This window comes from Culicoides brevitarsis, chromosome 3 (genome assembly GCF_036172545.1).
Source record: "Culicoides brevitarsis isolate CSIRO-B50_1 chromosome 3, AGI_CSIRO_Cbre_v1, whole genome shotgun sequence".
NCBI lineage: Eukaryota > Metazoa > Arthropoda > Insecta > Diptera > Ceratopogonidae > Culicoides > Culicoides brevitarsis.
In genome coordinates this window covers 20,088,156-20,114,217 of record NC_087087.1, presented here as the reverse complement: position 1 = coordinate 20,114,217, position 26,062 = coordinate 20,088,156, and the positions used below count along the sequence as shown (strand labels likewise).

The 26,062-nt window shown below is 26.6% G+C and overlaps 2 protein-coding genes across 2 annotated transcripts; both read right to left on the bottom strand.

Annotated features, from left to right (window-relative positions):
* Window positions 1-1,856: 1,856 nt before the first annotated feature.
* On the bottom strand, window positions 1,857-15,829 carry LOC134835041 (uncharacterized). Its single transcript, XM_063849892.1, has 6 exons — window positions 15,313-15,829; window positions 3,361-3,633; window positions 3,039-3,130; window positions 2,867-2,977; window positions 2,541-2,810; window positions 1,857-2,478 (listed from the first exon to the last, which is right to left on the bottom strand). The coding sequence occupies exons 2-6, from the start codon at window positions 3,443-3,445 to the stop codon at window positions 2,119-2,121; spliced, it is 918 nt and encodes a 305-aa protein (XP_063705962.1). The 5' UTR covers window positions 3,446-3,633; window positions 15,313-15,829; the 3' UTR covers window positions 1,857-2,118.
* An 869-nt stretch (window positions 15,830-16,698) lies between these two features.
* Window positions 16,699-21,487, bottom strand: LOC134834650 (zinc finger C2HC domain-containing protein 1C). The gene is made up of 5 exons (XM_063849387.1): window positions 21,181-21,487; window positions 18,013-18,648; window positions 17,634-17,876; window positions 17,446-17,575; window positions 16,699-17,236 (listed from the first exon to the last, which is right to left on the bottom strand). Exons 1-5 carry the CDS (start codon window positions 21,229-21,231, stop codon window positions 17,034-17,036), a joined length of 1,263 nt encoding a protein of 420 aa, XP_063705457.1. The 5' UTR covers window positions 21,232-21,487; the 3' UTR covers window positions 16,699-17,033.
* Window positions 21,488-26,062: the final 4,575 nt, after the last annotated feature.

Here is a 26,062-nt window from a genome sequence, read left to right as displayed (position 1 = left end):
ATCAAGAAAAAAATAAGGTGGTAAGTAAGAAACGAAAATACTTCAACCATTAAATTACCTCCAGGTAACCCAAAGCTATCAATTTTGGCTGAAATTGTCACCTGTCTTACGCAAGCCATCACAAACCACATTATTCTAAATTTAAGACACATTTTAGGATCAGCTAACTAAAAAAAACTATGTTGTGCTTCAGCAATAAAGGAATAACTAAAAATTGTTTCGTTTCTTACGAAAATTTATTCTTGAAAAATAACAAAATTTGTTATGAGTAAACGTACATTTGTGGTAGTGTGTCTAAATACTGGCTAAAGCTCTGTATTAAAAGTGCAATTTTGTGCTTGTCAACTATATCACCTATTGTACTGATATAACAAGAAAAACTTAGGCGTGACGAAATATTTGATACGTGTAAATCTGCATAAAATATTAGGGTATTCCAAAAACTAGTCTTGTTCACATTTCCTCCATCAAAAAAAAAAAAAAATGAGGTAATATTAAACATAAAATACTAGGCATAATTGTCCCAGTTATGGCGCTTAAGCGGTTTTTAGGCTCTAAACGGACTTAAAGCTGTATCTCTGTAACGCTTTATATCTAATCTGATTACATAGTAATTCAAACGATCGAGCGAGGAGTTGTTTCAACCTAACATTAAAAAAAAAACAAAAAAAAGCAATTAAGGCAATTCAGGAAGAAACATTATTTAGTTAAATTCGAAATGTTGATATTATCCAACATTATTTGCAAAACCGTGGTTGGTTGGAGAAAGTTCTTCTCCATATAGCTAATACGGAGTCCAATTATTTTTGGCTATTATCAAAAGCGGAGGATGGAAATGACTCTGAACATAAAATTTTGTCAATTCTTGTGGCCAACTATTCCGCAAACTTAGTTTTTACTACACCACGTTTGCGGTTTTCAAATAAAAAGGAATATTCATTGTAGAATTGCACAGAGTTAGGGTTCAAAAAGGACTTTTTCTTAAAAGGATGCTTTCGATGTGTAACAAAATCGCAATTTAGTTCATTTGAAATAAATACCCCAAGAGCATTTGTATTGAAAAAAGGAGTTGACAAAACGGATTTTAAAGACAATACCTTTTAACTGTTTGTACAAGTTTATTTTACTATGTATTTAGGAACATTCGTTGATACTACAACAAAGAAGAGTGTCAAATAAATAATGAACATAAAAATACATACTGGAAAAAAAAGAAACAGCTGAAAAAGCTTTTCTAATTTGGCCATCAACTAAAGATGGTGGATTTGGATTGTGAAACCTTCAAAATTATCCTGAGGATTTGGCATTGAAATTTTTTCAGCAATTTTTTCTTTTTGGTTTGATAAAGTTGACACAACAAAACAAAAGCAAAAAATATCATGCATAAAAAATTGTTATTCACCGAATTTGTTTCAAATTGTTCAAACTAATTTTTAACTTACCTTTCGCCTGAAATTCAAAAAGCATTAGGTATATGAAATACATTTTATTTTTTTATAACCATTTATTTGTATATATTTTTATTTAAATTTTCTTGATGTAAATTAAATTACAAATTTTCTTATTTAAGATTTTCATTTTCTTTTTTTTTATGAAATTTTTAATATTAATACACTCTAAGGTATTTTCTATCGTAAAACTTATCTTTCATTTTGTTTGCTTTTTAAATGAATTCAAATATTTTGCCTTGCACAACTTATAAAATTTCATTATATACAACAGAATACTTAGAAGAAGAGATTTATCTTATATATTTTTTTTTAAATTTAATTTCAAGAGAGTAGATTTAGTACTTGGATTCAGTATTTTATGCGTGATTTTCTTTAAAATATTGAAATGAGTATGGAATACAGGCGTAATGGTATGTATTTTAATTTTCGATTAAAAATTATTTTAACAAATCATTTATTAACGATAATATTGTTTACAATGTATTGCTAATAATTGGAAGGTTTTTGTCACTCACCTATTAGAAATTTTTTTATTTTTAAGAACAACAAATGATTTGTGGTTGACACAAAAAAATGTACAAGATAACTTTCTTGTTAATTGAATTCCGATTCATTCTTTGAACATTTTATTTGTTATTCTTGATTATTGACACAATTTTTGAAAACGTCACAAAATAGGCATAGTACAAACATTCTTGATGATCTGGATAACAAGTAAAATCGGTAAAATATTAGAAATAATAAGTTTACTGCCATTGCGTAGGGGATGTGTTGCATCTTCCCAATTCAATAAATTTGGAGAGACAGATGCCGATGGATCACCAACGAATATACGTTCCATTGCATTTTTGTTGTAAATGTGAAAAATAGATACCTCACACAATATATCAAAACTGGTTTGATAGGTTGTGGTAGATTGAAAAATGTCTTGCAAAATTTGTGAAAGTGGAAAAATCTCCAAACTGGAAGTTACTCCTTTGTTTTCATATATTTGAATTGATATACGTTGATGCGGGGTTTTGTAGACCTTACAACATGAATAAACATATACATTTTAAAGTTTAATACGACGAAAAAAGATGATATTACCTTTCGTCCATTAATATACCATGTTATATTGGCAGTGGGATATGAGGTGCCAACTGTACAATAAGCCTTTAATGTTTCTGACGGAATCAAAAAGCGTTTCACCAGTGTTATAGCTGGATTTGCATCTGGTAATTCAACAACCTGCATTTTTGCACTTCTTATATCTGTATGGAAAAGTGGCGCGTCCTCAGACACTTCACACTGATACAAACCAGCAACTTCTCTCGTTACATCTTTGATAGTGACTGAAGTCGCATCGGACTTTTCCAACTTTTAAATGAATAAGTTAAAAATATTGAAAAAAAAAATACAACTTGGATACTTACATCAATAACCAAACCAGGCACAAAGAATTTTCGACCAGGTGGTTTTTCTGTTGGGACGTATCTAAAAAATTCTTCAGACTCGAAATACCAACGCACTGAATACAAAGATGCCTGCAAAATAAACGACTTTGATTTACTATTTTTCTTTAATTATCATACGTAATTCACTTACTTGTTCTAAATCGTATTGACAAGCTAATGTAACATTACTGTGAACAATAACGGCTTCAGGCACAAATATTTTTAAGCCTTGGAGTCCAATAACTATTGAAAGGCATTTTATTATTGAAAGAATGTACATTAAAAAAGGGACGAAGAAACAGAGAAAATATTCTGTTAGACCTTTTCTGAATGATTCACGCTAAGTATGTATTTTATTATAAGTGTATGTTGACGGAATGATTAATTACGAAATATCCTTCGTTCGTTTTTCATACATCATTTTGAAAACAAAAAGTTGAATATGAACAAATGACAACAAAATTAGGACTTACCACTAACAATTTGTAAAACAAAAACTATACAATATACACTAAAAATATTGAGCTGTCCGTATACAAATTTCCGCTTTTTTGTCATTACATTGCCGTCCACTGTAGTCAATGTCTATAAGAAAGTTTTACTCTTTTGTTTTTGTGTTAACAGTACAACAATATAAATGAATGTATCTATTTTCCAATGGTTTCAATTTGCTTTTGCTTATTTTCTATTTTTTGTTGACTAAATCAAGATTTTTCTTTTTTCTAGCTCTGAAGTCGTTGACAAAACTAAAATAAAGGAGAAAGATACAAGAAATAGTTAAAGAACTTCGTATATGTTTTATTTTTAAGAAATGTGTGTATCTTTATTGACAAGATAAAACCGCATTTTGATTTATTTGGTAGAGATTATGCAATATGCTAAAGATTTTATAAAAATGTTAATTAATTTCATATTTTTGCTTTCACTTGTTTTGTACAATATTATCTAATTATTACAGACGGAAAGAAGGTTAATTTTTAAATATTGAGGAAAATGCAAAATATAGTAATGAAAAAAATTGATAAAGTAGACAACTGAAAATACATTTTGGAAGGATTAATCGTTATAAGTAAAGCTTTGTTATGGTCTAAAAAAATAGATAAATGTGGGCTCAAAGATTACTTTATGTTGACACACCCACCGGATAACAAAAATATTTGCTAATCCATTAAGTGCATCATTGTTTTTTTTCTTTTGACTTCGAAAAATGTGAATAAGAATGTTCATTTATTTATCATTATCAGTTAAAAAAAAAAACAAACAGGATATGTATTTGTATAAAAATCATTAAATTATAAAAACTGAAATTAAAGAGTTTGAGTTTTGCTCAACGTGTACGGAATTTTAATTTTATTTCTCTAAAGCATTTTTAATCTCTATAATGTAGCTGTTGATTTCCTGCAAGATGATTAACATTGTGACATGTAAAAAAAATGTAATATTTTTATATAAATTTTTACTGCATCGAGAAAAACACAAGCAGAATATATAAGAGCGGCGTACCTACAGGAATATTGTCACCGTGCTCTAATATATTGAGCACAAGATAATAATTTTGCAGACATAAATTTAATACACTCTCAAAATAAAAATACAAAAGTATCACGCATAAATACAGATAGGTACACTTATGTATAATATTGTTGTTTATAATAATAATAATGTTAAAATATAAAAGATAATGTGCATGTACACTGAGCTTTGTGAACTTTTAAAGCGTAATGATAATAAAAGAAACTGGGTGTTAAGGTTCATACGTGCATGTATATCCAAAAAGAGTGTATGTTTCTATATCTTAAACACAACATAAAATCTTCTTTTATACCCTTTTGTTTATCGTAGGTTCTGCTGATGCGACATGAAAATGTGAAAATTATTCAGATTACATAATTTACTTCTGTTTTTAGTCTTCTATATTAACAAGAAGTTAGTTAGCTCAAGTGAGAGCGAATAATGGATAAAACAAGTAAACATTAGTTTGTTGGTATTGTACGCATAAGGACTGTCACATTTTTAGAAGAGTTAAACTGTAACCACTTTTTAGATAAAGAGAAATATCTTGCCCGGATTTTAGTTTCATTGCAATTTTGGTTTGGGGCACAATAAATGAATGAATGGATTTAATTTGTGCCTTGTATATGTTGTTGCTTCTTGTTATTATAATATTTTGGGTTTATATAATGTTGATCGGATTTTCTAGACAATAAATGGTAAACTAAGCTATTCTTATTGAAAAAGGGAGAGTAGAATAATCGGGCACTGGACAGACAGGTTTCGTAATTTATTGAAAAGGATTATGGGAGAATTTATTTTAGGATGCAAAGATGGGTGGTTGAACATGTAAAACTGACCGTAATACACATTGAGTTAAGGTGATTGGATACATTACATATTATTGGATTAAATATCTTAAAAATGTGTACAAAATCCGATTTTTATAAATTATTCTGTATAGGAAATCGTTTTTTTTATTTTTGTTGAACTTTTGAATCATGAACTTTAAAAGTTCTTGTGTTTAAATCTTCTTTAAATATTGTCTTCAAAAAATTTAAAATGTATGGTTTAATTTTTAATGGTTTACCAGAGAGTTTTTTTATCAATCTACCATTAAAAGTATCCTTACATTATTTCAACATGTAAAATTGAAATAAGTTTTTTACCATTTTAACATTACAAAATATACCTATGTTCAATTGGTTACAAAAAATATTAAATTTCACATATAAAGATATGGAAGAAAAGTTTTACGGAGAAATTTTTTGAATTGTATAATTAGTGAATAACAGAAGTTATTAACTGATGAGTTACATATATAATATAATGTAAATATTTTTGAAGAAAAGTTCTTTCTTAGAAAAAAAAATATATATTTTATAAATTCTGATATTGTCATTTTTTTGCACTTGTATGAAATATCTTTGAATTTATCTGCTCAACAATATAAAAATACAATACATTTAAGGGTTGTATTTTTTGTAAATTGTGACATAAATTTAGCAATAAAATTTAAAGGTTGCCAAAGTGAGCATACAAGCAAAAAAGAAAAAAAGCTAAAACTTTGTCTTTATTTATTTTTCCTTTTTCTTCGTTTTATTTTCGCTTTAATAAGTACTAACAACCAACGTAAATCCAAAGACAGTTGCCATCGTTCAAAACTGTTCAAGCGTAATCCATATGTTCTTGTTATTTAATATGGATCCAGTGTACCAGTTAATAATATTGCTACGGCCAAAATATATTGCTACTACTTATACCAATATTTTCTATATCGAACTATAAGGTTGACCTTTTTTATTACTTTCCAAAATTTTATTCTAGAAGGTATACATATTTTAAAGCCGTTTGAAACGCGTAGTGAATCACAAATGAAGCAATAACATGCATATGGATAACTTTATATTTATAACAATCAACATTTCTACGATTTTTCACTGAACCCGTCGTCTCCACTAGTTTCTCATTAAAATAGAAAATATAGAAAAAAATATTTACAAAAATCTTAAAGCAAAAATACATAAGAACAATTACTTTCATATCTTATCACGAAACTAGTACACATATACATAAAATAAACACAACCATCAAAGCGCAATTTTTTGTTTCAAAACAAATTTAAAAATCTATTACTCACAAACTAAATGCATTTTGTTATTTATTCGTATAAATTAGTAGTATAACCAAGTTGCATGTACCTATGTATGTTAAAGTGAAAGAGATAAACACCAGGAATAAATGCATGTAGGCGACATGTCACACACTCACACATTAAAAAAAATAAGTGTAATGTATGTCAACAATGGAGCCACATTGTCTGAACTTTTCACATTTATTTTTAAAAAATTATATTTTATTTCGAAAACTTAAAAGTCTATCTATATATCTAGGAAACCAAATCTGGATGAATTTTAACAGCCTTATTGGTTATATGTGAACGAAACTTCTTTATGGACGGGAAAAAAACAAATATGTAACTGTTTGAACAGAAAAGGTAAACTGTTGTCTGCCAAGGTGTTTTTGGTGCATAAAATTTAAATTTTTTATATCTTTTTCGAAAGCACGTTGTTTTTTAAGTACTAATTTAGAAAAAAAATATTTATCAAGAAAGAGCTAGAACGACAATAAATGTTTTATTTTACCGAAATATTTACATGAATCGATGATTACAAATGATAGAACATTGAAGTTAATACGATTAAAAATTATTGTAAAATATCAATGTTCCATTGAATATTTTTGATGATATATGTCTCAAAAGATTTTCATATGTTACTTTTTGTAGTTTATGATTAATACAAACAATTATATACATTGGTTTAAAAGCATCGAAAATTTGTAATAGTGTACTAAATTTAAATAAATTTGTAATAAATTTTTTCATTACTATTTGAATAAATATTATGTAAAAAAATCAAACATAATGATAAAAAAGTGAAAATGCATTAATGGTAGAGCCTTTGATACTTTTTCATGTGTTATGTCGATTTTCTGGATATTTTAAAAACGGCTTCTCTTACTTGATTAGTGTTGTCATAAGAAACACGTACTTCGTCGAGAGTAGAAGTAAATTAAGTTTAAAAACAAAGAATAATACAAAGAAGAAAAAAAGAAACATAATAAAAATCAAATTTTGTTTTATTTCAATTTATATAAAAAAAAGAAATATATATTATCTATAATTGAGTTATTTTTAAAATTACATTTTTCAAAGCTTTCAAGATTTTTTTCTTTTAAAAATATTTTTATATGTATTTACAAAAAATGTTTTGACATTTGATGCTCACTTAAAGAAAAAAAAGTAAAGAAAATAAATGTCAAGTATATATCAAGTTGTTGTATGTAGAAGTTGTAGAAAAAGCAAATATGGTAAAAACAAAAGGAAACTATATCTAAAGACAACATTACATTCGAGGATTCCATCAAAAAGTAATCAGAAAAAAACTAGCTATAAATTAAACTCGATTTTACTGGTAAATATTTTGTACACACGTTTTACTCAGTGGCGGATGTACAATTTTTCCTTCTTTTGGTTTCTTTTTAAATAGCAAGTATGTATATTTATATCGAAGCCTTATCACTATGAAAATAAATACGCCACTGGTATACTCCATGCTATTATAACAATAGTTTCATGAAGAAATAATAAATAATTGTAATAATAAATGCAGGTCATGTACTGCGATATAATATATTGGTCATATGGTTTTGGCAATTTCACGTCCAAAACAAATATATTCCAAAAGGTTTTTTTTTCTTTTGTACAAATTGGTTTCAAGTTATATCAGAAATCTTAAACTCATTATATTTGAAAGAAAAAACATAATTTCTCTGGTTTTATCTTATTTAGTGCAGAAAATAGTATAGACTTGTACTGAAACTTTTTTAAATACAAGTCAAACCAACTATAAGAGTAAAAACACATTATATTTTATTTGATTAGATATTACAAAATACACATGAAAATCAATTAATAATAATATTTATATTGCTCAATAACAATACTTTTTTCAGGCATTATCTGTAATGCGAACTCCGAATCATGTCACTTATCTTTTTTTTAGTATAACTGTTACATTTACAAAGAAACTTTTTAACAAAGCAACTCATGTTCAGTTTTCCAAAAAAAATAGAATTGATTGCAACAATGTGGTAATAGGAGACACCTGTGTTGTCAGTAAGAGTGTGTATATATATAGAGTAAAAAAAAGGCAATCTAGGATCAATTCCAAAATGTTACGATTATTATACATTAACAACTACACCATATATGTTTACATAAATATAGAAAGAAAATATATGGAAGTTTGACCAATTTTATCTAGCAAAGGTCTTATTTTCATTTCCTCTTGTAAATTATCTGTCTATCTTGTGTTCTGTTAAAGGTACCATATTATTTGTTATCTGGAAGGTATTGACTGTGAACAGGGAACCACTTTTAATAATGATATCTGATTCAAGAGGGATTTTTTGAAAATAAATACAGGATTTTATTCTATTACCTAACAACAAAGTCAATCAACAAAGTATCGTTTTTAGTTCGAGAAAATAAATTTGACAACAAAGATCAACGACACCATAAAAATTGTATTGCAAAATATCTTCCTCGAGATCCAAACTTTAAAGATCTAATTTTGCAGATAAATTATATGTATTCCTTATCTTGATGCCATTAATATCTCCTTTTGTTTAGTAAAATTACATACTAAACCTTCATATATTTTTATTGTATAGTATTTTTCTTGTTAGATTTAGATTTGCTTCCTTTTCTTCTTTTTCAGATTATTCTTTCTTATGCGACGTTTTTTCTAACCTTACAATTGTTGGTTGTATCCATAAATATAAACATAAACAACAGACAGATGCTTAAGTCCCAAAAGAACATACATGTGTGTGCAATAATATTGTCTCTTTTCCTAACCGAAAGGGATATCACTATATATTGAGTTTATTTAACTAAAAAGAGCAGATACATGCATACAAGAACAAGATGTTGTATCTTGAGTTGAGAATGTTAATTTTCTCTGCCGTCTTATCTTTTTTTTTTGTCTCAACGGACATTGCGTGATATTCCATTCAATTGATTTTTTATTTTCACAAATGTAGAAATATATTCAAACATAAACTAATACAAATTTTATTTATAATCAGATTTAAACGAATATTTTTTTTATCTAACTTTTAAAAGTTGGTATCTATATTATATTTTGACAGAAAAACATTCAGGTTTTCGCGATATATTTAACTGATGTCAAACAAACATAATATATTTTTCTCGAAGCGGGTAAGAAAAAAAACAACTGTTTTATGTATAAAAGGGCAAGACATTGGGAAAATTAATGTGTCAGTCTCAGGTGGAAGAAGATGTTTTATTTTATTTTTTTCCTTAATGTAATATTAAATTTATTTGTTTATTGCACTGATCACCATTCATATGTTGACTAACAAATGGTGATCGTTATGTACATGCAGAATGAACATTATTTTTTACTCATAGTTCTGCATATTTATACTCAATTATAAAAATTAATTTTATTAAATTCATTCAATCATTCAATTCAACTTGTTTAGTTTCATTTTGCAGATCACAATACGTATTTTAGATAAATATTTATTATTTATTATATTGCTTTATTTTGGGGTTCCTAATATACATACTTCTTTCTTTCGATTCTGAATTAAATACTAATCATGATGACTCGTCGCTGTATTTCAGCATGCCAATAAACGATATATCAGATTAGTAAGAAAGAAGGAGTAAATTGAGGAAGAAAATGAAAATTGGAAAAACCGTTTATCGCAATCATGTATATTTGGCAAATATGTATAATATACACAATGAAAGATTATAAGTGTATATGGTTGAAAGCCCAGTAATTACATTGTATCAGGATTCTCAAACGATATTTTCAGAAAAGAGCAAATGATAAAATCAAATGTAGGTATTAATGAAAAGAAATCGCGCCAATGAAGGATTGAAATAAATGAAAAAATCCTTCTTTTATGTGTCAGGTTACGTGAAAGAAGAAAAATGTAACAATCACTGAAGCTTACTATGAATAAAAGCTTTGACTGTTAGCGACAGCGGGTGTATTAGTAAAAAATTGATGGAATTATAGGAAGCAAAAGGTATTTCGTACATAAATATGTAGCTTGTAAAGACTTTTACTGTAGTAAAAAAATAAATGGAATTTCATCGTGTTACTCAGTGTATGTCAGATTAATAGCAATTTATTTTTATTTTAATGGCTTTGATTCGATGATAAGATTACGACGACAAAAAAGTGAGATCAATTCTTCGCTTTATTTTGTCTCAAATACTTATTTAATAGACAGTAAATTATTATATGTAGCAGGATACGTTTTATAACAGTATTAAGTGTGTATATAAAAAGTGTATCAAGTAGAAATCGAATGTAAGATCACTGTTACTTTACAGTATCATTTTTCTATAACATTTTTTTTTATTTTATTATACATACTATGTAAAATGCTGCTTTTCCAAATATTATATTATTTTAATAATTTTTTTTTTCATAAAAATGTCGGTATTAGATTTAATGCAAATTTTTGACCTACCTATCAATATAAAATAAAATTTAAATAAATTAAGATCAAATAAATAGAAAGCTTATTTACTTATTGTAAAGTATACCTATAAAATATTAATTTAACTTTGAAAGAATTTCTATAAAAAGCTTATATCAATAAATAATAATAACTTTTAAATCAATTTCACATACCTACTTTCAATTAATGTTTCTGGTAGATATTTTTTATAAAGTTGTTTAGAAATCAGGCTCAGAAATAAAGGTGAAAAGCAGTAACAGGAAAATAAAATATAAAAATATGCTTTTGCCTAAAAGCTTTTTTCTAAACTCAATTCACATTATTATTATTATTATTATTATTATTTATTCTTGAGATAGTTTTTTTTCTCAAGTTTTGTAAGACGAAACATTAGTTTGCACTTCCTGCTGACAATCGAATGGTATTTATTATATTTTCAATCAAATGACGTATTTACTTTTTATGCATAAAATTGAAAATATTTTAGAGTATGCATTTTTGGTTCACGCAGAAAAAGGGCAGAATAATATTTGAACTCACCTTATGCATTTGACTTCAAAATGATTCTAAGAAATAAAATAAAATATTGATACGCGTGATTGCACTGAACTAAGTACAAACACCATATCGTTTCGTATCCGAATAAAACTGATTCTTTTAAAGACTTTCTCCATATGAAAAGTATATTTTCCATGTCGAAAACATATTTTTGAGAAATGTATTTTTCCCGAGAATAAGAAGACATCCTAGCTTCAGATAACTCAACATATTTGCAGCAACAAAAAATGAAATGCATATTTAACATAAAATATATGCTTTCACTTTGATTGCCTATTCTTTTCACGCATATGATGTCCCATGTCAATTGTTTAGTCAAAGCATTATAGAAAAACATATTTCCATGATGTTGGAGAATAACGTAGATAAAATGTATGTTAAATGATTTGATCAAGAATACACAAGTTGCTTTCGTGTCATAGACATAAATGTGTTTACATATGTAAGATTAACATACATATATAAAACTACTCATACTTTTTTCATCTCAAAAACATGTTACATATACAAAAAATACTTTAAAAAAAAGCATCGGATGCATCATAATTTTTAAAAGCTTTTAGGAATTCGCTTAAATGCACCATAAAAATGACTCAAAATGACAAAACACCCAAATTATCAAGTTGATAAACGTAGAAAAAACTAGTCAAGTTCACAGAATAATAAAAAGCGACCAACATAGCGACAGTTTTTTAAACGGAAAAAATACTAGTTTTTGATGGAAAAATACACATTAATATACTTAGCTACTTAGGTTCTGAAAATTCTTAAAATGCTCAATATATATTTAGCACAAAAACAAGCGTATCAAAGTATTCAATTTGATTTTATGTTAAAAAAATATTAAACTACTTCATTTTTTTACTTGATTACCTAATTTTATTTTAAAGCTTAAAAATGAATAAAAAAAATAATTTATTTTTGTTTGTTTTTTGATGTACAATTACTTTAACAACATGTTATCAAGTAATATGCAGGTATGTTTATGGGTCTTTATATAACATTTTTTTTTCTTTAGGAAACTTATTTGTCTTTTAATTTAGATGAATACATAAAAAAGAAGAAAAACAAAAAAGTTAGTTTTATAGTAGGTACTTGCTTGTAAGATGATTTTCTTGAATTGAGTAATAACAGACTGACTGTTTTTCAACATATATAAAAAATAATATGATAAAAAATGAAAAGTTCAAGAGCAATAATAAAAATATATTATGTTATGAGTAAGTACCATAAAGTCAATTGTGAACGAAAATATCAGTGCACTCGTGTAATCATATATGTATGTTTAGGTATAACATTAATTTTTGATTCAATTATTATAATACATGTATGTGTGTGAAGGGAAATATATACTTTTAACATGACAAAGCAAACAATTTCATATTAAATTCTATTATACAACAGTGCGTAAAAAATGACAACATACACACAGGTGCGAAACATTAAAAACAACAAGTTTTGTGATACGATTATTGTTAAAATGATTGTTACTTCTACTGCTGTCGTTACTTCCTGTAAGTTAAGTATTTTTATCTCACTTTAATGTTATGTTCATAATATTATTTTAAAATTACATATCTTTATTCATTATTCCTGTATATCCAGAAAATAAAAACAAATCATTGCATATTTTTTCCTTTTATTAAACTTAATTGTTTTTCATACATAATATCAAAGATTTATTTAGAATATAAATTTTTAGTATAATAACGGAACAACAATAACGCTTGAAAGGTATCTCAGAATATTGAAAAATAAATTTATCATAATAAAAAATGTTGTGTTTTTTTTTAAATAAAAAAATTACTACTTTCGCCACTTTAAAGAAAAGCGCATTTTTGAAAACTGTTTAGTTGTTTTCAGACCGACCAAATCTGCATGTAGATTTTTTTTCACAAAAAAATTATATTGTTCTTCTACTTTTTGCAATACTGCTCTAAATAGGAACCACCGTATATTGGTACACTTCACGCCAAAAATCTTGATTTATTACATGACTTTTTTTTTTAGCAAAAAAGTACAAAATTGTATGTGGTACACACTTGGTTGACACAACAGATATTTGAGATTCGTTGTTTTAAATCATTTTTAGTGGTTCCACGATTATAAAAAATAAAACAACCAACAATATAGAATAATAAAGTAGTGATGATGATGAAAATTTTGCTATATTTGCAATTTGTTTTTTTTTTACAACAATTCTTCCATTTTTTTTTTCGTTTTTCATTTAAAGCATGCTCCACATATTTATTATCTTTGTATGTAAAAGCGATCATTTAATAAATTTCGTATTAGAGATACCTAGCATGTAAAAAGTAATATTTTTTTCAACTATGAAATTACGAGAGACTCGGCCGAAAGTGTCAGAAAAATTATTTCTTGGTAATCTTTTGGCCTAATTTATTTTTACCAAACAATTCAAAAACAGTTTTAATTTTTTTTTTGATTTGAAATTCAAATTACGGCAAGTTCATTTTTTTTAGAAATTTTAAAAAATGTCTAATTTAATTTCCACCCCTGACAAAATCGAAGAGGCGTGGGTGACAAAGTAAGTAATTAAATTTAATGACATTAATACATTGTTATTACAACTAAATAGTATTCATTTGATTAAATAATAATCAGTTGATTCGTGTAAAATGTTCTCAAATTTCGTAGACTCATATCTCTCAATGGTTCCACATTCTTTCAAACTTTTTGTGCCGAAAGTAGGAATAGGGATCAATAATATAAAAATATGTTTTCAGCAAAATATTTTTTAACTTGTCAGTCGACTCTCTCGTACTTTCATAGCTAAAAATAATGTCTAAGACAATAATAATAATTGTAAGATGAGACACTTTTATTCGTTAGACATATATTTTCCATAGACACATAGAGATATGAATGCAAAGCAAAAAAAAAAAAAAATACATGATACATTAGATTTATGGCATCTAATAAAAGCATGTGGTTTGTTTTTTTTCTCCTACGCTTTGCTGTTTTGAAGCGCCGTGCTAAAAAAAAGAAAATATCCCATGTTGAATCTATTTGAAGACTTTTTGTTTTGTGAATTTGGCTTTAAATTATTACAATTTTTTAATAATTCACACGTGATAAAGAGGTAGGACAGAATAAAAAACTTTATTTTCCTCTTTATATATTTTAAAAAATAAAGTTTGATTTTTTAAACAAACTTTCTAAATTTTATCATTTTCATTCTTTAAACCTTGAATTTAACAATAAGGAACATAAACTAAATCGACAAAAATTGTGGTTCAATGTTCCATTAAATTGAATCTTCAATTTTCTAGGTTTTACGTCAGGTGTGCAAAAATTTATTATCATTATCAGAAATAGATTCATTTTCTTGAAAATTAGATTATGCTTCCTTCAAAAATCAGAGCAAACTATGTTCCCGAATATCGTAAAACGATAATATATTGAAAACTTTTCAAGTGTATCAAAAATTTAACTAAAATCATGTTCATGTCATAAAATAAAAGATATTTTGTAATTGATGTGATATTCTTTGACTCTAAAATTTTTTGTAGATTTAAAAATTTCTAGCTTTAGTACATTCAATCTCAACAAACAAAAACCTAAATCAGATATTCAAAAATCAGATAAGATGGTAAGATGGATCATAAATTTAACATTTCAAACATAAAAGTGTTGCAGTTTAGTAAAAAAGTGTCATTTAATAAATTTTCTGCAAACTTTTTTCTCTTGCATCCTCTTATTTGTCGGCTTCAAAATTAATTTCAGTTTATGATAATTATTATAAATTATACAGCTTTCTACTTTGAACTATGAAAACTTACTATAGGTTCCGAGAGACAAAAAGTGTCGACTTTATTGTTTGACAACACGGTTGGTCGATGGTGGTTATAACAATGATGATGAAGAGAAAACTTTTTAATTATCCTATTAAAATTATATACAATTAGTACAAATTTCACTGCTTCTTCCTTCTTTTTTTTTTGTTCTATTTATTATTCTACGTTGTATGCCGGAGTTTTTTAGTTAAAAGTCCGTCATGGACCAAAAAAATGCTAATAGGACATCCGTTTAGCTTATTTTATTCGTTTCAACAAAGCTAACAACGTGTAATATAAACCGCACTTAACTAGCAACTTTTGTTTTCAAGTTTTATTTTTAATTCTATTTAATACTTTTTCATGAAAACTTTATGTTTCGAATTTTTTCGTCAACTTATATATTTGTCAAAATGTTTATTTTATGCAATTTTATACAAAAATGTCTTTTTTAATAATTAACAATATTTCTTATTTATTTGAACATTGTTACCAAGAAATTCAATATTATTTGTATTTTCTAGCAGATTCACATCTTTCTTCGCCGACTGTCTGTTACAGACTGAGATATGTATGTCTAACTAAAATGCAACATGAACACTGTATATGTTCACATTTGCACTAAAGAGTATTTTTGGCTTTGCCGGAACATGTATAAGCGCACACATTATTTAGGTACAATCATCATATTATTATTTGAAATCGGAATACGGGTGTTTTTTCTCCCTCTGTATGAGATTTGAAGACAGATTTAACGTTATCTTGTTTCCATGGAACTGGATTGAATTGAAAGAAATTCTCACCAAAAAATAACAGAGAGGAAAATGAAAATTGTGGAACTCGAGAGAAAATATAGAACAGCTGACTCGCATGCTTTCACTTCTCTGTTTATGTTTTGTGCGCATGCTCGATTTCCAAAATTATATTCCACATAAAACTAACAATTCATTCATAAGAATTAGAAATTTAAAACATCATTTTCTCATTTTCAGGAATGCATTAAAAAAACTTTTCATAAAATTATTCACCTGTTTTTGCATATAAAATATTGTTCATAAATGCTCGTACATTTATGGTTAAAATACTGAAATGTTAACTATAAATCAAAAATTTTGAATATTAAATAAACGTCTTTAACAAAAATATAATGATGCAAAAACAATGACAATATTGCTCTTTTCCGTAATTGCTGACAAATTTTCGCTTCCAATATTTTTGATTTAACGATGTTATCATGAAATGATCAAGATTTCCACTACTTACTTTCAGAGTTTAGAAATAAAATTTCAGTATGATATAAAAGTTACCCACCAACCAAAATAAAAAAAAAAATTAGTAGGCAAAATTTATTTTTTATTTTTACTGGAATAAAAATACATATTTTCAATGGTATAAAAATTACCAAGACAAAAATATTCTTTTGCATTTCAAGTACGATAATATTCAAAAGGCACAATAGTTTCACTGATCTTTGTATTACTATAAACGGATAAGAATGGCTCCAACGTGGACCTATAGTGTAATGTTTCTTTACAATATTATTATTTCAAAGTAGATATCATATTAATGAAAGCTTGAATTTAATTAAAAGCATCAAAACAATAATTTTATGCCCACATGTAGTAGGTACATATACTGAGTTTATAACTTCAATACATTTTTTGTTTTAGTTTTATCGAAATTGAGATTTTAATCCATCTGATCATACGAAAACGCTTTTCATCGAGTTAACGCCTTCCCTTTGCCACGGGTTTTTTTGTTTTGTTGTGTAACATTGTTGCACACTTTGGAATGTGCCGTTCTGCAGCTGACTCGTTAAACTTTCTGGAACAATGTGGACACTGAACGTAATCACTGTAATCACTTGGAGGGGGAGGTGGAAGGTCACGAATATCTTTGCCAGCTTTGATATGCGCTTGAACTTCTTTTGCTATTATGTTTATAAAATTTAATAATTAATAAAATAAAAATAGTTCTTTAAGATTCTAACAAGTGCCTAGGGGTGGGTTGGAATACAAAAACCGACCTAGTAATTTTGGACTAAGGAATTGCCCATATTCAGAAGAAAATCAAAACTTTTGTTAACGGCCATTTTAGTGAAAATCACCAGTGCACCCCTGCAAGTTTCAAATTACTCACCAGCTCTGATAGCATTTATAAAGTCTTCATGCTTTCTTCGCCAATCACCTTTTTTGCTTGCTACCTTTTGTTCGATAGCTTTGGTTTTTGCCTTATTTGCCTTTTTTACGTAAACTTCTGCCTCAGTTCCCTATATATATAAAAAAAATAGAATAGACATTGCAAAAACAAATTAAAGATTCTATTACCGCTACTCTGGCTTTTGTCGAATCGAAAACTTTGCGTTTTTTAGCTGCAGCCTTACTACAGATCGTTTCATGCTTTGCAATCCTTTCTTCAAGGAAATTCCGACCGCATATGCTACATTGTACCATGCCTTCTGGTGGTGGTGCAAATGCCTTCTTAGGAGATTGTTTCTCAGTCAAAGTGGGCTTAGTAGGACTTTGAAGGGGAGAAGATATTTTTGTCTTGTCGTCTTGTCGCCCAATAATCTAAATTATATAAAAAAAACATCAAAGATAAAAGACAAATTTATTGCAAAATTATGTAACGACAACTTGTTGAACATTGAACTCTTCTTCATTCATTTGCAACAATAAATTATGTGTTCTGTGCATGAAAACTTACTTTTCGAGTTTCTACCAATGATGGTTTTTTCTCTTTCAATGGGTAGTTTATTGATGCAGTCGTTGGTGTGATTACCCTATTCATGCCACTAGTTGAATTTGGTTTAAAATTTCGAACAACAGTATTATCGACAACATTTTGACTATTGTTGTTATTAATGGTTGTCTGGTTGCTAGTGACGCTAGTTGTATTATTGTTTTTTAATGATGGCACTCGGTTAGTACTATTGTACCTTGCTTGTATAGACACTGAGTTGTTTAGAGGATCTCTATCTAAATTCTGAAACTCATTATCGGTTTGTTGAGCCGGCGGTTTTTGTCGATTTACATTTCCATTCATTGCTTTGCTTTTCGGAGTTGACTTCGCAATGTTACCAACATTATATACTTTATCACTATTCAAAGGATTTTTTCCTATATTTCCCGAAATGGGCTTCAGGGGATAGGATTTGTCTACACCTGTGCGTCGTTCCTCAAACATCTGACGTACTTTTCCAGCTCCAATAGTACTAGTCATCAGTTTAGTATCATCTTTATCATGACTAGAAGAAATTCGCCCAACACGTACGCTTGAGTTTCCCAATAAATCAATTTTTTTCTGTTCCTTTTCGACTTGCTGCTTTTGCTGGAATCGCATCTAAAAAATAGAAAATAAGTAAGAAAAAGAAAAATCAAAGTAGATATACAACATAAAACCGTGTCTACAAAAACTATTAGCAACGATAAAATCGATAAAATACACATTAGGTATTCGTCATGTTCATTCCACTGTATTATGTATGATATATATCATTAAACATTCAAGTAAATGCATTAACTAACATACATCGTTGTGGCCACTCTTAGTCAAATCAAGCATTAAAAGCATATGAGCACTCATCATGCAGTATTCGAATGAACAGCATTAATATTATTTTTTGAAAAAAAAAAGTTCTTCATAATACTTTTGTCTTTTACCAAACAAATAAATAAATTGATAAATAAAATGTGTTAAATAAAATTTATTTACTTCTAACAAATTTCCCAAACTTAATGACGTAGTTCTAGAATTTGAATGCCCAAGGATTTCCAAGAAACTTTTGCCTGTCCACGTGTCATTTAAGTTCATACTGACCACACCTGGATTTGTTCCTTTATCATCTAATATAAAATTGTGCGACATATTTTTCGTTTTTAATTAAATGTAAAACTACGCTAAAAATAACTAACACGAAAGCTCTATGATGGAGGAAAAATTATCTAAGGTTTCCAAAGGAAAGTACTAAATATCTACTTTTGCTTGTATATCACGACACGAACACATAATAACTGAAGTAAATTTTATTGGAGTCTCTTGTGGTGACTATTAATATGTTTATTGTCCAGCTAACGCCTATATGAAACTACATATGTACACGTAGAGCATAAAAATATCAATATTGGTATTAGATCTATTATTGTTTCATTGAAAATAGTTATGAACAAGCATTAGCACATTTTTGAAACACACCTCAACAAGGAAGTTTCGCGTAAATATAACATGATGAAAAAGTTATTTAAAGTAAAATGATTTTTTAACAAATTCTTTTAAATCTCGTAAAACATAAAATGACATAAAAATAACATAAAATAATATAAACATTTAGGTAAGTTTCAATTAAAAAGTTTGAAAATTTTGCAGAAATCGAAAAATGAAGAAATTTTTAAAAAAGTGACCAGCTACATGTAGAAGAAAAAAAACCGGGTCGAATAATTTTAGTACTCATAGATTCCAATAGATTTAGTATTATTCAATATTGTAACAATTTAAACAATACAACGAAGTGTTGGTTTCTGTGGGCTTTTTGGGCACCTACGCTTTTGAAGCAAAATCGCTCATCCGCTCTCTTTGCCAAACACAACAATTGTCGATATCCACCAATTTTGGGTAAAGCTTAAATTAATTCGATTCCATATTTGGTTGCTGCTTTCCTTGCCCAGTACATTCAAGTTTATTTTAATTTAAAAGTTTGACTATACACCCACTCCATCATATAATTTATACATTTACAGCAGAAAAAACTGCTATATATGGATATCTATTTTAGTAAATTTTAGCAAACCAAATATAATATTTTTATATAAAGAGTGTGTAATAACAAAGTGATTGTGACCTTTAGTTTGATTAACGATTATTATTCTTAAGATTTAAGTTTTATAAAGAAATTTACTTTCATGTGCTGCTAGTTTCTACACAATATCAATTTTTTTTAACTTAAAGCGAAATCAATATTGTTTTGTCGACAAAACCGTTTGTGTAAAATTGTCCATCTGTCGTTTTTCATCGAATTGCGTTTGTTTTAACATAGAAAAGACGGATTAATACATATTCCTTTATTGCATGTAAAAATTAATCAATAAAAGTCCTATTATTACGTTTGTTTAGCTACAAAAATTAAGAGTGTGACAGATAATAACCAAAGTAATGGCACATAAAAGTGTTATGTATGTATCCAGATTTTTAACAAGCAAAATTAATCTACAATACAACAGCAAATATCTAAAGAAAAATTATTGAAGTTGAATTTTGTCACGTTCAGTAATTAAGTTTAAAATGGTTATGTTTAGTATTTCTCTGACAATTAGTAATTATTATTTCCCTTGTAAATATAAATACTTCTTTTGGGGAAAAATATTATACCTAACATAATCTTCATCAAGATTATTATTATGTGGTAATATTAAATATAGTAAGAATGTTTGTATGTTCTCATAATTGTTTCTTTATATAGGTTAAAGGGGCACAATTATTTTATTCAAAGTAAAACTTATAACCTTGTGAACTCTAGCAAAGAGAACTTTATTTATTTTCATCATCGTAATTTCAACTTCACGAATCGATGAACATAAACCGTTGAATAGAGAAAAATATTATTATTTTTGTTAAATTAAGATTTTTTAACAAACGCAGTTATGAAATATTATTTAAGGAAACAATTATAACAATAGACAGTTTCACTTCCGATTAATAATCTTGTCTTGATAGCAACAGTTTGCACATTAACAACATATGTATCTCAATTTTTTTTTAGCAATAAACTCAATAAATATTTGAATATAAAATATTTAATATTCTATCATTTGAAGTCCATTAAAAAAGGAGAAAACAAGCTTAAATAAAGTAAAATAAAATATTATTAGTCATCTGTACCTGCATTTGCGACAACCTTGATGTACGTTGTTGTGAACCTTGCAATGCCATATTTGGTGAACAACAAAACTATTTTATTTTTGCGTTGATCTTATAATATTGGTGAAATTTGTATGTCTTGTAAAAATATTTGATGGTATTTATGACGATTATTTTGTATTTTATATGCACACTTCTAATTTGACTGAATTTGATTCCGCTAAGAAAAAAAAAAGTAAATCTTAAACATTTTTTTTATAGTCTTATTGTAATCATCGTTTTTTTGGGTAGGTTTTGTTGGGTAAACACAAAATTATATCACTAGGATACTGTTGTCAACTAGATTAGATTAGTATTTGTAATTAAAAAAAAGTTATTAATAAAAATTTCCATACACGGAATCGATTTTTAAATTACAGTCAATAATAATTAATAATTGTCACTTATTTAAAATTTGAAAATAAAAAAATGAAATTTACCGTGTTGATCGCACAAAAACAACTGGATGACTAAATTCACTGTATCTACGTAAAGCGACTTCTGGTTGTACTCCAACGCTTAAAGTAAACTACACGATACAAGAACATAGAAGCGTACCCAAAAAGTCGGCACACACACAAAAGTAGCTTTATAAGTTGCTCATTTATTAAAAATATCATATGATGCCAATGAGTCATACAAGTGAATGTACCTATATAGTTTAGTGTATCAATAAGATTTTACGTATACTTACATATTGTCAAAGTAGTCAGACATTTAATGTATAACTCATCACCATGAAGTCATGTTAACCCATTTGGGACCACTTTGAGAAAACGTTGGAATTTTTTAATGAAATTTGGTATAGTGAGAGCCTTTTAGACCACAAACAATACTGCATTAAAAAATTTTTGGTAGCTAAGTAGTCAGACATTTAATGTATAACTCATCACCATGAAGTCATGTTAACTTATTCAGCTCACATTTGGCATTCGCTGTTTTTAAGTATTACCGTATATGATTGATGATTAATATATACTATACACTTTCTTCGATTTTGAAGTAAGTTTTATGTTAATTCCACATGAAGAAATATGTATAACAAAATATTCTTAATTGATATTGCGTGAATATAATAATGTATTTACAAGAAAATTGATCTAACATTGTATTGAAAAGCAGCAGTAATACGGTAATACGTAACAACAATGAACTTATATACAAAAAACTTGATATTTAAGGAAAACAAAATATTTTTCAACACTGTTTCAATTCATTTGTTCATTAATTTATTTTTTTTTGTATATATTAAAATTGCCAATCACAATTACATAATTTATCATTTTTTTTTTTTTTTGATACAATATATAAAACATATGATCAAATTCTAATCACATATAGAGTCTACAGAGCCTTTATTTCTGTATGCAAATCTTGAAAGTTAAAAAAACCCTTACATACAATTGTAAACTTTTGACAAAGAATTCTAACGATGCATTTTGATTTTCACTTAAAAAAAAGTATTTTTACATAAGTAGTTTCGTTTGAAAGTGAACTAAATTTTCATTAAAAACTTCAGGCTGGTTTAATTTTGTGATATTTTCAGTTATAAACGTTTTAGTTTTAGAATATTATTATTATTTTTGTTGATATTTTTATAAATATGATTCTAGACTTTTTTTACACTTTTTGTTTAACTTTTGTGTAAAGTCTACATTTATGCACATTAATTAAATTTTTATGTTAAATAATATTTCAATTATTTTTTAAAATAAAAATTTAATATTATCTCTTCGATCCAAATGAAGTTTTTTGTCATATATATTTAACAACTATGCTCTTTAAAATTTTGTCGCCTGCGACTCATGTTTTTAGTATGTTGTGAATATAATAAATACTTATAGTACAGTAATCAAAATAGACCTAAGTATTTTTCTCATTGAACTGAACTACTCTTAAAAAATTGTGATAAAAATAAGATTTTATTTTTTAAAATAATATATTGTCAAACAATATAAGAGTATGTGTGTAGAGTAAATTGTTTGTTTTTGCTATAACATATTAACATCTATATTGAACAGTAATGACTTATCATACGGTTCATTTATTTTTGGGTGGTTCTGGTGCTCATGTTAGAATATTTTTAAGTATTTTTATGTTTTACTCATCGGTGTACAACACTTTTATTTTTTATTGCATATAACATATATAGGCTAATTGTATTTAGTGATAATAAGTACCTACTGGCTTTAGCAGCATATTTGGTGATTATTTTGTATATTCGTACATGTTCTTATTCTTGTAATTTAAAATCTTTCGCTTACATAAATCAAAAAACCAATGTTTAAATCGGTTATCGATTCAAATGTATTTAATTGATTTAAATTTTAGATTAATGCGTGTTGCTTTTAACAACATTTTTTGTTCTTTTTTTTCATTCTATTAACAAACTACATCACATTAAATGCTTATAAATAGGTATATAACTTTATTTATTTTGCTACATCTTTAGTACCTAAACAAAACTTATCCTTATACTTATAATTTCTAAAAAACATGAAGGTACAATAAGTTTATTAAAGGACTTTTCAAATTAACTTTTAAGGACTACTTTTAACTCTACCCGTAATATTTTAATATATTGGAGTCGCTTTGAACTAAAACACATGGCAAATTTTAAGATTCTGCACTTTTAATATTTTGCTGAATTCTCATTTTTATTTATTGTTAGTTTATGCAAAATAAATGATTGTCATTTATATTTTTGTTATTTTTTGAGAATAATATTGTAATGAAATTCTAGCTGAAACACACTGTTACTAATTAGTTTTTTATGTGATTTATTTGAAACGAGTTCGTTTAAAAAGATTAAAAATAAAAATTAAGATTAAAAAGAGCCCATTTTGTGAAACGCCGGCCTAAAAACATCAAAAAATTGTCAGAATCAAAGGCGGTAAGGTGCTAAACGTCAGTAAACTTTCCAAAGAATTCGAATTCAGGCATAGATTTCCCGGTTTGAACAAAAAAAATCTCGAGCTCAAGCCTCAAAGTTGAGAAAAATGGCGAAAAAATGACAGTTTTTGGGCAAAAAAGTATTCTTTTTTCAAAGCCGAGAATTTTTTGAAAAAAAAAAAAATAAAATTTTTCACTCAAACTATGAGAAAACACTTTTGTGTAAATTGTGGCTTTCAAATATGTATATTTTTTTTATAACTCATTTCTCATAAACTGATCATCGAAACAAGTACACAAATGAACTATGTAACAAACATATACTACAATTCGAATTTGCTTTACTAATTCAAGGTACTTTAGTTTTTGTTTTTTTTTGATATGACAAAAAATCTTTCGTGTTTCGGGTTGTATGTTCATGAAAATGTGTTTCGTTTTTAGTGCTGAAGAGAACATATTTTTTTACTACATTATTATTTGACTACTTTTATCGTTTATTACATGCTAATTTTATAAAAAAGAATAGGGATTATGTAGAATATTTCCTTTTCCTTTGCTTTTACTTTAAGTTTTTTTTATTTCATTATACAAAAATTGGATAAAAAAGGACTGGGAAGGCAATGATCATTTTATTGTTTTAAACGTTTTTTAATTTATTCTATGTTATTATAATTCATATATATATTTTCGTATATTTTATTTTATTCATCAATTTAATTTATATATTTACTTGATATTGTTTTTCATATTTTTTACTGTTTCACGCAAAATTTTCAATTAGTTTTCAAACTATTTTCAAATGTTTTAAAAACCATAATTTAAACAAAAGAATAAAAGAAAAAACTTCACTATCATATGTATAAATATTTTTTCTAAAAATTATAGTACAGCGTTAATTTATGTTGTTTAATAAATTTATTATTATTTTTTGAAAATAAATATAGTTTAAGTATCAAAAATACAAACAAGTATATAAAATATTGATTATATTCATAATTTTAATCATGTTAAGAAATTTTTTTTTAATTGTGATGGTTCTTAAATTGATTGATTTTGAAATATAACACTATAATATAGATAGATAGATATGGATGACTCCACCTTATTGTATAATATAATACAATCTACTAATTAATGAACTATAATTTATATATGAATAAATTCACAATTGATTTATAGGCTGTAAAAAGATAATCTTAAATAATTGACCTAAAATGCTTTTAAAAATCAAGGATAAAGTAGATTCATGTTTGATCCATTATTTAGATCAATATTTAAATATATATTGATTTCAAACAAAAATAGTTACAAAAATAGTTGAACGTGTTCTATCACAAAAACATTTTAATCTTTTGCTTTCTAAATAACATGCAATTAAGTTTTTCTTCATTTAAGCACAAGTTGTAAAACAAGTACCAATTATAAGATATTTCAATAGGAAAAAATTATTATACAGGCAATAGAAAGAAAACTTGTACCGGAAATTTGTCTAATTTGAATATTAGTCCAAAATCAAAATAAAATATCGGTAACATTTCCAATTATAATTGATAATCAATATTTGTTCGAAATTTTAAACCTTGAAAATACATAAACTATTTTTTTTTTTTTTACTTTTAATTTAGGTATTTTTTTTTTCGACAAATATAAACATTAAATACCTATTTCTTAAAATCATACAAATATATTTTAATAAATACACGGTCCAACAAATTATTTAAAAAAAATTCTGAAACCTATTGGAGTTGATAGAGGACTAAAAAATATTCGATACGTATTGGGTAATTCCATACGTAAAATTCATCAAAAATAATTTAATCTGCTACAGTCAAACAATAAAATACGTATCGAATATTTTTTAGTCCTCTATCAACTCCAATAGGTTTCAGAATTTTTAAGATTCAGGATTTTTAAATAATTTGTTGGACCGTGATATCTTCGAGAGAGAGAGAGAATATTCATTAAAATAAAT